A 12877-nucleotide genomic window follows, 5' to 3' on the forward strand; every position below is an offset into this window, starting at 1 on the left:
CTTTCATGATATTAATAATCTGATTTTTTCTGAAGTTTTGATTTTACAGAAAGTGTTTAGAACTAGATAAGGTTAAAGGAACCGCCTCAGATATACTTTAGTTAAACATACATTATGCAAGAGCTAAATCTGCCTATTACAAGTCTTTATTTAGGCTTCAGATGTTATAGAAATTATTAATAAGACATTTATTTACATGACAAGCTCAAAATCAACTCCGTGACCCTAGGATGGCTTGGATACAACTTGGATTTAAACATGTTTAACCCGACACAAACTAGGTTCACTGGGGCTAACATGTGGTACAATTTTATTTCAATAATTTGCTTGTGACAAATACAAGATCTACAATACATTATACCCTTAGACTCTAGATCTCAAAATAGCAGTGTTTCAACTGTAGAAATAACTAGTTTGAAGAATGAATGTGGTTCCAAGATACGTCCAAAATTGTCAGGTTTTATATCATTTGGCATAATTCAGTGAATATGTGCCCAGGGAACAGCTGTGGTCGACACAACAGTTTTGGTGGCAATGGCATACACATATGGATACAGTTCACCATGGATAGTTCCTGCAAGACAATAAAAGACTATAGGAATATAATTTGGAAGTTTAATATACTTTAATTATTTAACACACTGTGTGATATAACAAAATAAACCAATGTAAATATATGATATGTGTGATAAATAGAAGCAAATATCCCAGTTTTATCACTAAGATATCAGTTAAGTTTGAAATATATATATATGATCTTTGATTAGGAAAGGTAATGCCAGAATTATAATAAGTTTTGTATTATTGTGGACAAAGCAATGTGTGAATCTGTAAAATAATGTAATTTTTTTTTACTTATGCCATTACTATATACTACATGTTTGTTACCTCTCTATCATGTAAATAGACTCTAATATACAAGTTATAAAATAAGTTATTTTAACAAATAAGCATTTCATAGCCTGACATAAAATTTTAGAGGAAAGGAAAAAAAATCAAAGAAAAAATCCCCTCCCCCCCAACTTAAAAAAAACAACAACAAGTTGCTATGCTAATTTACAAACTCTATATACCTGTACTGTACTTGTTTCTATATATTGTTTACAAAATAAGTACATGTAAGTTATACATCTATAAATCTTGTGTTAAAAGGAAAACAAAAGATTTGAAGTATATAATATCAGATATCTATCATTTTAATACTTATGTAATAAATAAATCTTCATTGTCATAAATAATCCCACTGAAGATTTTGACAAGTGTAGGTCAAAGGTCCATCAGCTGATTTATGATTGAAATTCATACATGCATTAAGTAGACTTGATATTTGTTTGATACATAATAAAAAACATTATTAAAAAAATAGAAGTTGCCAGACAATTAGCAGGATGGGATTATATTTATTTCATATAACATATCATGTATCAATATTTGAATTTTAACAAGGAAAATTAAATGACATATTTAAAGAGCATTCAAACAAAAGCCTATCCGAACAATACATCAAAGTTGGCTGTGCCGAAATATTTCTCAAAAAGACTTATCTTTAAGAGTTCGAAAAAATACTCTTTGCAATGCTTATTAGTTTCTAGAGAGAGAGAGAGAACGAGAGAAATAGGGTTTAACGTCCACTCGACACAAACTAACACATGGTTCAATTTTATTTCAATAATTTGCTTGCACGTAGGAGTCCTTAGCAGTGGGAAATTTAAGATGATATATAATATAATAATGATAATATATCTTATAGTCACGATTTAGTACAAACACTAATTTCATACCACAAGATTCTAAACATAAACTACTACAATAAATACATTTAGCATATTCACAAAATAAAAATATTCTTTATTTACATCTCTTATTTAAATACCAAAATAATTTAATCCAATTAAACATATTCAATTACTGATCCAAATTTAAAAAATAAATTAATAATATATTGTTTGTATTAAAATAAATAAATTCCACATAATACTGATCAATAGACAATTTTTAAATCCAATAAATCCCATTAAAAATAATACTGATATAAGTAAAACACACTAGAGAATGCTTATAAAATTTGTAAATGCAATAATTGTATTATCACTTTAAACCATTACATATATAAAAGTTGTAAAATATTGCTTATATGGAATATACATGTATATGATAAAATTAGATTATATATTTAGGAATGTTATACAAACATACAAAAGATTCTTTTAGTGGGCTGTAAAACAATGACAATATGACATCTTTGATAGGCATTTAATAAGTGAACATATTAACACCAGGTACAATTTTATAGACACACAATTACTGGATTTATGACTATGCAACTTTCAACTTCTTTATTAAGGAAATGATAAATATGTGCTTGTAGTTGGTAGACAAATGTATACAAATAGTAATAAATCCAGTAAATGTGTATCCATAAAATTGTACCTGTGTTAATGACAACATGAATCAGATAAGATTTATTTAGTTAACAAAAACTGATTTAATTAATGCAAACATTGATATCTATTTTAATCATTGACATTAAAACATTCATAAAAAAGTAGAAATTAGTATATGAAAGTGTTTTTGGGTTTTTTTTTGTGGTTCAAATTTTCTTATCGTGTTAATACAGCCCGGATAGTCTCCTCTAAAACAGTCATCCAGTTTAACTTCTCAATTCCATTGTCAACAGCACAGTACCATTTCTTTTTAGTTGTCTCCATACAAAATGCATTCTTCACAACTGAAATAAATATCAAATAAATTATTTTAAAGATGCACTATGTAAGAGCTAAATCTGCCTCAAATGTTATATAAACCAGCATTTAGACATTTGGTAATATAAGCCCATAACCAACTCTCTGGATCATTGGATTACAATGCTTCCAAAATAAAACAAGCCAACAGTGATGCTGATGTCCCCCGCTGAAATCCCGAAATAAATAGATGACACATATTAATTAGTTGCAAATTGATCTTTTTCAAAAGTATCGTGCAATCAAACTGTAACTGATTATCAACTATACACTAAGTTTCATCACTCTCTATCAGATAGAATCAAAGTCAAAGAAATTGCTTAACTCTGCTTAGCTTTAGCGGGAAATGTTAATCATTTAACTCAGTCAAGATATTTACCTAATGACAGTAATGAACATCTAAATCAAGTTTAAACATTCTATCTCAATTAAAAGCAGAGTTGTTATGTTCCAAAGCAGAGTTGTTATGTTCCAAAGTCTTGACCAATCAAATTGCTTATCGCTCCTTAGCCTAAGCAAAAAATTTTCATCATCGAACTTAGTCAAGGTAATGATATGATGAATCTATACTCGGAGTTTCATCGCTCTCACAAAGTTATCGTGTCCAAAAGCTTCAACCAATCAAATTGCTTATCTCTGCTTAACGTAAGCAGACCATGTTCATCATCGAACTCCATCAATTCATTCACCAAATGAACGCCTACACGAAGTTTGAACATTCTACCTCAATTGGAAAAGAGTTATTGTGTTCCAAAGTCTCGACCAATCAAATTGCTTATTGCTCTGCTTACCCTCAGCAGAAAATGTTCATTGTCGAACTTAGTCAAGGTATAGATGTGATGAAAGTATACACCAAGTTTGATCACTCTCACTTAATTAGAACTAATAATAATAGCGAGTTCTTATAAAGCGCACAGATCTATTAAAGTTAATGCTCAAGGTGCATAACTAATGGGTCATTCCATGTCAACTGGACCAATGGTGGAACATGACCCCCTCCAAAATAATTATAAAAAATATATGTTATAGTATATGGTCTTAAACTAAGAAATCCGAAAGTTTACCTCTCTAGATAAATAACTCGCTGAGATATGGTCATTTGAAATAAGGGTACTGAAACGGACCATAAATTCAATAATATTTTTAGGGTTTTCAGGTGCTTTAAACTCACATTTGTAATTGGAGCAGAACTCTCTAACTTTGTAATCTAAGAAAACTTTGGTGTAGATTACAAATTTAGCATCACACTCAATGTGTGATTCAAACTTTTTGGGCCACCAGGTGGCAAAATGCGGAACAAATGAACTGTTCACTGACAAAGTCACTGTTGTATACATAACCTTCAAAATTGGCATAGTTAATGTCAGTTGGTATTTTATCAATTTACAAAAGATTTTGAGTCCAAGGGATATATACTTTTTAAAATATTCGGTCTCAAAATTCAATGCACACTGAAAATGTACAAAATATACCAATTTTGGCCATGTGGGACAGAGGTTAAAATTCTGAAAAAGTTTGATAAAAAAAACCTTCCATTACCCTACTATAACGTACATTAAACTCCATCTTGTGTATTTGAGGGCTTATATTTTTAATTTGCACGTGAAATCTATGCGGTGATGGAGTTTTAATGGCTACGATCAAAATTGTTGACTTTTCATGTTGATTTTAAAATTACTTCTAAATGACCTATAACCCTCAAACATGTTTATTTAGAGTAACTTTTTTGCGTAGATTATGAATATGTAATAATTTTGGATCAACAACATACCGTTCGAAAAAGTAAAAGTTCGGTCCTAAGACCACCTAAAGATAAATTTTAAATGTTGCTATTATTAATTAGAACAGGTTTCGCTTTAGTTTTTTTATTTTACGGGGACATTTATTACTTTAAATCTTCCTAGTGCTAAAACGGAAAATTTGACCTTTTGATCTCTGGGGTCACAAAGAACAAAGGTGAATTTAGCAAGTTTACATTTTTATTGAAAGTGTGATTACTTTCGATCATTTTCAGCTTATTTTCATGATACAAGAACGACTGCAAATTCACTTAGAGTGCAAATGAACCCATTTGACCTTTGACCCCAAATATATTGAAAATGCCCCAACGGCGGACTGATTACCACTTGGCATTGTATTCTAAGCAAAATTTTACTCTAGAAAAGTTGAGTCTGCCTTGTAACAATAATCTGCAATATGTTGCGCCTAAACAATATATTTTGAAAGTCAACATATCGCAATATTTTAATGACTGATTATTTTTATCATTTCTGGAAATAGTTCATGCTTTAATTGTCAATATGCAGTTTTAATATTGATCGTTTTTGAATAGATATTCAAGTAATGAAGATGTCACATATTCGTACATTAATTATCAAGTATGAGACTAAGATTAATTTATCTTTGTTTAAAAGTTTGCACAAGTAGGGTACACTTGATAAACAACATAATAAAAACTATATTAAAATAGATAAACTACAATGTTTACATCAGAGATCATGCAACCCGTCACGTAATGTTATCTAATTATATTGGACTACTGATAACCTCATTCTCATTTCAAAAATGACAATTTCACATTTTAACCCAATTCCATTTCACAGTTACATGGACATGAAATTGACCATTTACTTTAGCCCCAAACTGACCAAAGTAATGTGTTGATTTTACATGTATTGACAAATTTAAGATGTAGTTTATAAAAAGAAGTACAAGTTAAACTGGCTTCATCATCCTCATCATTTCAGTATGACTTCTTACTAACTTGCCTCTCGTGTCTTTACTTATAGCATAGATATACAAAATAGTGGACAATGGTCGACATGGGTGACTACTACATACAAGCACATTTCCATGTGGGCATATAAAAATCAGTTACCTTAATCTGAATTCCGATAGGGTCCATGACTCCACAACCTAGGCATTACATTCTTTTACACTATTTGTGTATAAGTAGCAGCAAATTTGTCAAGTAGTTTTAATTAGATCTTCACGAGATTCGAACTCAACCATCATTAGTGTGTAAAGGTGATATATTTAAACAGTTTTTTAATTCAAATAAAAATTGTGACCTCTATATAGGGGTTCCACAAGCTAAAACCATGATTTTTCAAACAATCAGGGGCCATAATCCCGGAAGTTACATTCCAATGTGCACAATCATCGAAAGGAATGAGATCTTTGTGATATAAACAAACATAAGTTTCATCAAAATCAAATACTTTTAGACTTGCGTACAAGGGGCAGCCATTTTGTCTGACAAGTTCGGTCCGATTATTATGAAATTCCAACTCAACCTTCATTGAGGTGTAATGGTGATATATTTAAACGTTTTTTAAATTGAATCCAAATTGTGACTTCTAGATGGTCCACAAGCTAAAGACGTGATTTTTCGAACAATCCAGGAAGTTACAGTCCGATATATGCCAATTTTGAAAGTAACAAGATCTTTGGGAGATACACCTATATTTCAAATTTTGTTAAAATTGGATAAAAATTGTGACCTGTAGAGTGTCCACAAACCAAATGTGAATGGACAAACACACAGTCGGTTGGACAGGGGCGATGACAATATATGTCCACATTGTTCTGTTCTTCTTAGTGTTTAACATCCGCTTCCACCGAAGGTGATATCGCAGACAAATCTTATTATTTTTTTTTATTATCTTAGCGCCCCTATCTCCAAGCCGCAAGACAGAGGTGACCGGTCAGCTAGAGGTCGAAGCGCAGCACTTTAGACCACTAGGCCATCCCAACACCCCATATATGTCCACATGAAAATGTGGGTGTATAAAAACTCAAATGTCCAGACAGACAGGGGCAATGACAATACACGTCCACAGTATAAAATCTGACCTGTAGAGCATTTACAAGGTTTTGGAGACAGGGACAGTTTCATTTACAAGGTTTTGGTGACAGGGGCAGTTTCATTTTCAAGATTTTGGGGAAAGGGACAGTTTCATTTACAAGGTTTTGGTGACGGGCAGTTTTATTTACAAGGTTTTAGTGACGGGGCAATTTCATTTACAAGGTTTTGGTAACAGGCATTTTAATCAGTGAACAACACAGAATTTTGATAGGGTTCCTAAGGACTAGCCTAAGTAACAATCGCCAAAAGTTTGAAGAAAAAAAACATATCTAACAAGTTTCTGACCTGTTGATTGCTGCAATATTTGTAGCTGTGATAAATCGAGGCTTTGAGCAAGTAAAATTAGGTTTAATTGCAAAATTTTCAACACATATCATCAAAATTTACATGGAAATAAGTAATTATGTTACAAATAGTGAAAAGTGGAACACTGAAATCTTAATCTTATCTTACCGATCAGTTTTTCTGTATTTATGAGTGACATGATATCACGTGAGTGATTCAGTAGCCATTGTGTTTAATCAAATCATGTAATTATATGGTAAGACCATGCCTGGAAATAATTGGTTGGACACGGACACAGTCCGGTCAAATTCCACGACTTGTCAGGTGAAACTTATCTTACCGATCAGTTTTTCTGTATTTATGAGTGACATGATATCACGTGAGTGATTCAGTAGCCATTGTGTTTAATCAAATCATGTAATTATATGGTAAGACCATGCCTGGAAATAATTGGTTGGACACGGACACAGTCCGGTCAAATTCCACGACTTGTCAGGTGAAACTTTCAAACAGTCTGTCATTTTGTCTGAGTAAAAATTTTTCGGCAGATTATGGCCATTTTGGGAAAATGGAAGTACGGTAGACTTCTACCTTTCGTGAATATCTAACTAACTTTCTATCGTAGCTCCACATTCTACAACTTGTAGGCTATGTCACAACCCACAGTCGAAAAATGCACATAAAAGTCTATTAATCCATAATATTACTTGTTTATTTGAAACATGTTACACTCTAGTCAATCAACCATGCTGGCTTGCTTCTATGGCCATGGCCGTAGTCTCGGAATTCCATTCCCAGACCTAAAGATAACGTTGGCGATTGAGAGTTGCTCTATAATTTAAAATCTAACTATTCTAACACCCAACAGGTACAGGGTCATAATCAGGAAAAAACTACGGGAAGGCAAATATTGACAGGTTCATGCCCGTTGGGCAATAAAATATTTTTGATATCATGGTTCAACTTCAATCGCATGACTGCAGGTTCAACAATGTATCGAAAATGGGCGTGGTATATTTATCGTAGGTCCCGAATACTAAAATTTACCGATTGTAATTCGGTTGTATGCATTTCAGCATAGAACCTTTTATTACAAATTTTGATGAACCCTATTCCTGCATATTTACACCAGCGGCTGCCAGGCAGGATACGCCCACATTTTCGAGAGATGGATAGAGAACAAGCTAAAAAGAAAGTGATTTTTCCTTCAATCAAGGGCCATAATTCAGGAAATTACAATTCGATATGCGCAAATATCAAAAGAAACCGAGATGTTTGTGTTATAAACTTACATTTCAAGTTTCAACAAAATTGGATAAAAATTGTGACCTCCATAGGATCCACAACCTTGATATACCATATTTTTACGCTATTTGAGAACAATGGGCGGCCATTTTGTCGGTCAGTTTTGGGCCGATTTTCACGAAATTCGAACTCAGCCGTCCTTATGGTGTAATGGTGATATAATAATACGTTTTTTTAAATCGGATAAAAATTATGACCTCTATAGGGTCCACAAGCTAAAAACGCGATTTTTTGTACAATTACGGTCCGATATGCGCGAATATTGCAAGGAACAGAGTCCACAATACCTTGATATATCATATTTTTACGCAATTTGAGAACGAACAACGGCCATTTTGTCTGTCAATTTTGGGCCGATTTTCACAAAATTCAAACTCAACCGTCCTTAGGGTGTAACGGTGATATAATAATACGTTTTTTAAAATCGGATAAAAATTATGACCTCTATAGGGTCCACAAGCTAAAAACGTGATTTTTCATACAATCAGGGACCATAATTCAGGAAGTTACCATCCGATATTCGCGAATATCGAAAGGAACCAAGATCTTTGGGTTATAAACTTACATTTCAAGTTTCAACAAAATTGGATAAAAATTGTGACCTCTAGAGGGTCCACAACCTTGATATACCATATTTTTACGCCACGAAATTCAAACTCGTCGTCCTTAGGGTGTAACCGTGATATAATAATACGTTTTTTTAAATGGGATAAAAATTATGACCTCTATAGGGTCCACAAGCTAAAAACGTGATTTTTCGTACAATCAGGGGCCATAATTCTGGAAGTTACGGTCCGATATGTGTGAATATCGAAAGGAACCGAGATCTTTGAGTTATAAACTTACATTTCAAGTTTCAACAAAATCGGATAAAAATTGTGACCTCTATAGGGTCCACAAGCTAAAAACGTGATTTTTCGTACAAACAGGGGCCATAATCCATGAAGTTTCGATCCCATACATGCCAATATTGAATGCAGCCGAGATCTTTTGGAGATAAACCTATATTTCAAGTTTTGTCAAAATCGGATAAGAATTGTGACTTGTAGATTCTATACATCAGTATCTGGTTGTCCACCACGAATGTCAAGAACAGTAGCACAGCATCTGTACATGGAGTGGACCAGACGCTTGATGAACACCATTGGCAGCTGGAACCACACTCTCAGAAAAGCCTGGTGCGAGGTATTAAGTCTCCTCTGAATTTCATTCCAAAAATGTTCAATCGGGTTTAAGTCCGGACTAAGGGCTGGCCAGTGCATAACGTTCACAACATTCTGCTGTAGAAAGTCCCGAGTAACTCTGGCGGTTTGGGCATGGGCGTGGAAAATGTTGTTTCGATGACATGCGAAATGTGGTATGACGTGAGTCTGAGAGCTTGATCAATGCAGTGCACACCTGCGATGCCGCCTCCTCTCCCTGGACCAAGATTTTGGAACACCAAAGGACCCACTCTCTGGTTCAATTTGATGCCACCCCAAACCATTATGCATGGACCGGACTAAGCCTGTAGATGGTCCGAACATTGACCTGGAAGTGATTGGCAATGGCTTGGGCAGTGTGGCCAGCATTGAGTCTTCCAAAAAACCAAGCGCCTGGTTCCTCTTGAGCTGTCGTGAGTCGTGGCATGCTGCTGACCTTGTAGTGTGAATGATTCAACCAGGTATGGGGGTGCATTTTATAGGGCTGGTCCAGGTGAACAGCACGTGCAGCATGAGTTACATGAAAATCACGGAGAACACATTACTATCTCTGAAGTCAGGTTGCGTTTTTGAGAACATTTTCTGGGTTCAATTCTGTGTTTGGGAAGGATCCTTATTGCTCAGATAAAGTTGGAGATGTGGTCACAAATATACAATAAAAGCATTTGGCAAGTTTTATGCAATGCGTCTATTCAGAGTTAACATACCAACCTGACGCTTCTTTTGCTGCTTAGTATATTTGAGAGGTCAAAATAAAATGGGAGATTGGTCAAGATTTGTATCGTTTTCGACATTTGTTAACTAATAACCTAAATAATACTTTATCAATTAATAATACAACAAACAAATAACTTCCCAAAAGAAGATCGTATTTTCAACCCTTTATAGAAATGGCGGGAAAATGTCTCGTGATTAGGTCAACATTGTCAAAGACGGGAAGCTATATTATCGGATGATGGGTGCCGATGAAATTTGGGATTTATATTGTAATGAACAATAACTCAAAATCTCGATAATACAACAAATAGTTAAGTTCTCAATGGGGGGGGGGGGGTGTATTTTAAATCCGCAGAAAGCGTGCCCCAATTATACATTCCTTAAACATCGTGTCCGTGTTTCATTTCTGAGATAAAATAGCACCCTGCATTTCCCGACTGACATGTATCTCCTCCAAGTATCATGGCATTCAAGGCATTTTAATGGGTAACATTTCTATATCTGTGATAAATCAAAACCAATTTCGTCCAACCAACGAAAACTAAGCAAAACTGCCCTGGCTCAAGTCACGTGGATCGCAAAAGATATTAGTCAACAGAATAGATCTTGATAGACTTTTTGCCAACCCAAATGTCAGAATATTATGTCCAACCGAAAATTTAAAATGTCAGGCAGAATGTTCATCCAGTCTGACATGGTGTTAGACACATTTGAAAGTTATTTCCAGGCTTAGGTAAGACATCAGTAGTGGAACCATTTCTAACCTGTTGAGTGTTTACAAGGATTGTGGACAAATAGAAAGACAGAAGGATGGACAGATGACAATATTATAACACATGGAAACTAGGCATATAAAAATAACTGCAAAGACTTATTTCATTTGGGTTATATACACACTGAAATCTCCCAAACACTACATTTAAAAAAATAAACACCACACAAAATTTCCAAATGACGACCATTTAATAAGCTTACTTCTGCTATTCATTAAACATAATATTATCCAGGAACAGAAATAGGATATTTTTTAAACCATGATTAATTGTGTTTGAAGCCAATGAATGGTTCAAGCTGTGACGATATTAGTAATAACTATGATTAATAAGAATAGTATTTGATATCTAGAACACCATCGCTTGATTAATGGAGTATTAAATATGTGTAAGCAGTAAGTCTAGAAATACTCTCCAAAAATAACATTCTAGACTATTTATATTGATCAGGTGATATGCCATACATTCTTGAATAATCAATTCTAATTTAACACAGTTGAACTATTTTATGAGTTATTCTTGATATAAATTAACTAAATAAAAAAAATTAACAATTTTAAATTAAAAAGGCACTATATCATCAATTTGGCTATTGCTTATATATTATTGCAAATTTGCAGATAGAACTGTTTGTGTTTTGTCCATGTACATATAGATAAGAAATGTTTGTATTTGATCAATTATGATGTATAGGGAGGGGGGAACTGCAACGCTCTTTTAAGAGTAGCAGATGCTTTACAGGCTAGTTGATCTGTGTAGCTTTTCAATCAAACAATGACACAGATGCAGAAAAGAAATTATGATGTCTAACCTTAATCATATCGATCAATACATAATTTCCTTTTCTTTACCAAATTTAATTAATGATCCTCTGAAAAAAATTGCAAAATCATCTATGCCTGTAAAAGATGTGGCTTGTTCAGAATTCGTAAAAGATTTTAGATTCTGGTAAGTCTTAATGCTGCTGTGAAGTAATCAGGTCAGAGCAGGGCCTACTTTCAATATAGATATAGAGGAGAATCCAAGGTGTTTTACATATGATCATAAAATTTAAAAAAAAAAATCTTGTTACTCACATTATCTCTTTCAATTCATATTAAATTCAAGGTGCCCTGTTCAAGGTGTTCAAGTTACTCTCAATGAAATAACTGTTAAAATCTACATATCCATGGACAACAATGACCAAACATTTCTGATTGTTTACATTTGAGTCTAGTTATTTAGTTGTGTTATATATTTATCTGATCATATTATATATTTATCCAATTGTGTATAAATATATTTGTCTTGTCTTGTATATTTTTGCATCAATTAATGTTTTATTACTATGATTGAAAATATTATAATTAGTAATATGTGGGTACTTGTCTACCAAAATTAAAACCTACTAAAATTTAGTTGATAATAATACAAAAACTGATAGTCTTTCAATGGGGAAGATGTGAATAGTGTTTTTAAAGATACATTATGGGCGATTAGATAAAGAGCTGGCAGTTCTCACTATAATAGTTAAAAACTAGATACTGTAAAGGGTATTTGTTGAAATTAATGTCTTATTAATAATATAGATAACATTTTGGGCCTAAAGAAAGACCTGCAATAGGCAGATTTAGCTCTTGCATAATGTATGTTTAAGTAGGCTCCGCTCAATAAAAGTTTTGTTTAGGTAGTATCACTTAAGATTCTATATAATGACAATATTGGTGCCAGTCATTATCATATATGTGATAGAACTGGTTAAACACGTTCCAAATATTATTTTATTACAGAGATCATTGCTACGATAGATGTGGAATCAATGTTTCAACAATCGGAAGTGACGAACGCAAAAGGAAAACACTGAAATGACGTGTGGTAACAGACACATGGGCGAAGCATCATTACAGTGTAAAGGTGATAGATTCAAATGTTTTTTTTTAAATCGGATAATAATTGTGACCTCTCGATGGACCACAAGGTAAAAATGCGATTTTTTGTACAATCAAA

The 12877-nt window shown here is 33.3% G+C and overlaps 1 protein-coding gene across 1 annotated transcript in view; it reads right to left on the reverse strand.

The window, feature by feature from the left end:
- Positions 1–2047: 2047 nt before the first annotated feature.
- The window catches only part of LOC126811909 (epithelial cell-transforming sequence 2 oncogene-like), a 51953-nt gene continuing 41123 nt past the window's right edge, over positions 2048–12877 (reverse strand). Inside the window, exon 24 of the mRNA XM_050537954.2 lies at positions 2048–2728. Within this exon, the coding sequence (XP_050393911.1) occupies positions 2601–2728 (128 nt within the window). The 3' untranslated portion in view covers positions 2048–2600. The remainder of the gene's footprint in view (positions 2729–12877) is intronic.

This window comes from Patella vulgata, chromosome 2, assembly GCF_932274485.2.
Source record: "Patella vulgata chromosome 2, xgPatVulg1.2, whole genome shotgun sequence".
Lineage (NCBI taxonomy): Eukaryota > Metazoa > Mollusca > Gastropoda > Patellidae > Patella > Patella vulgata.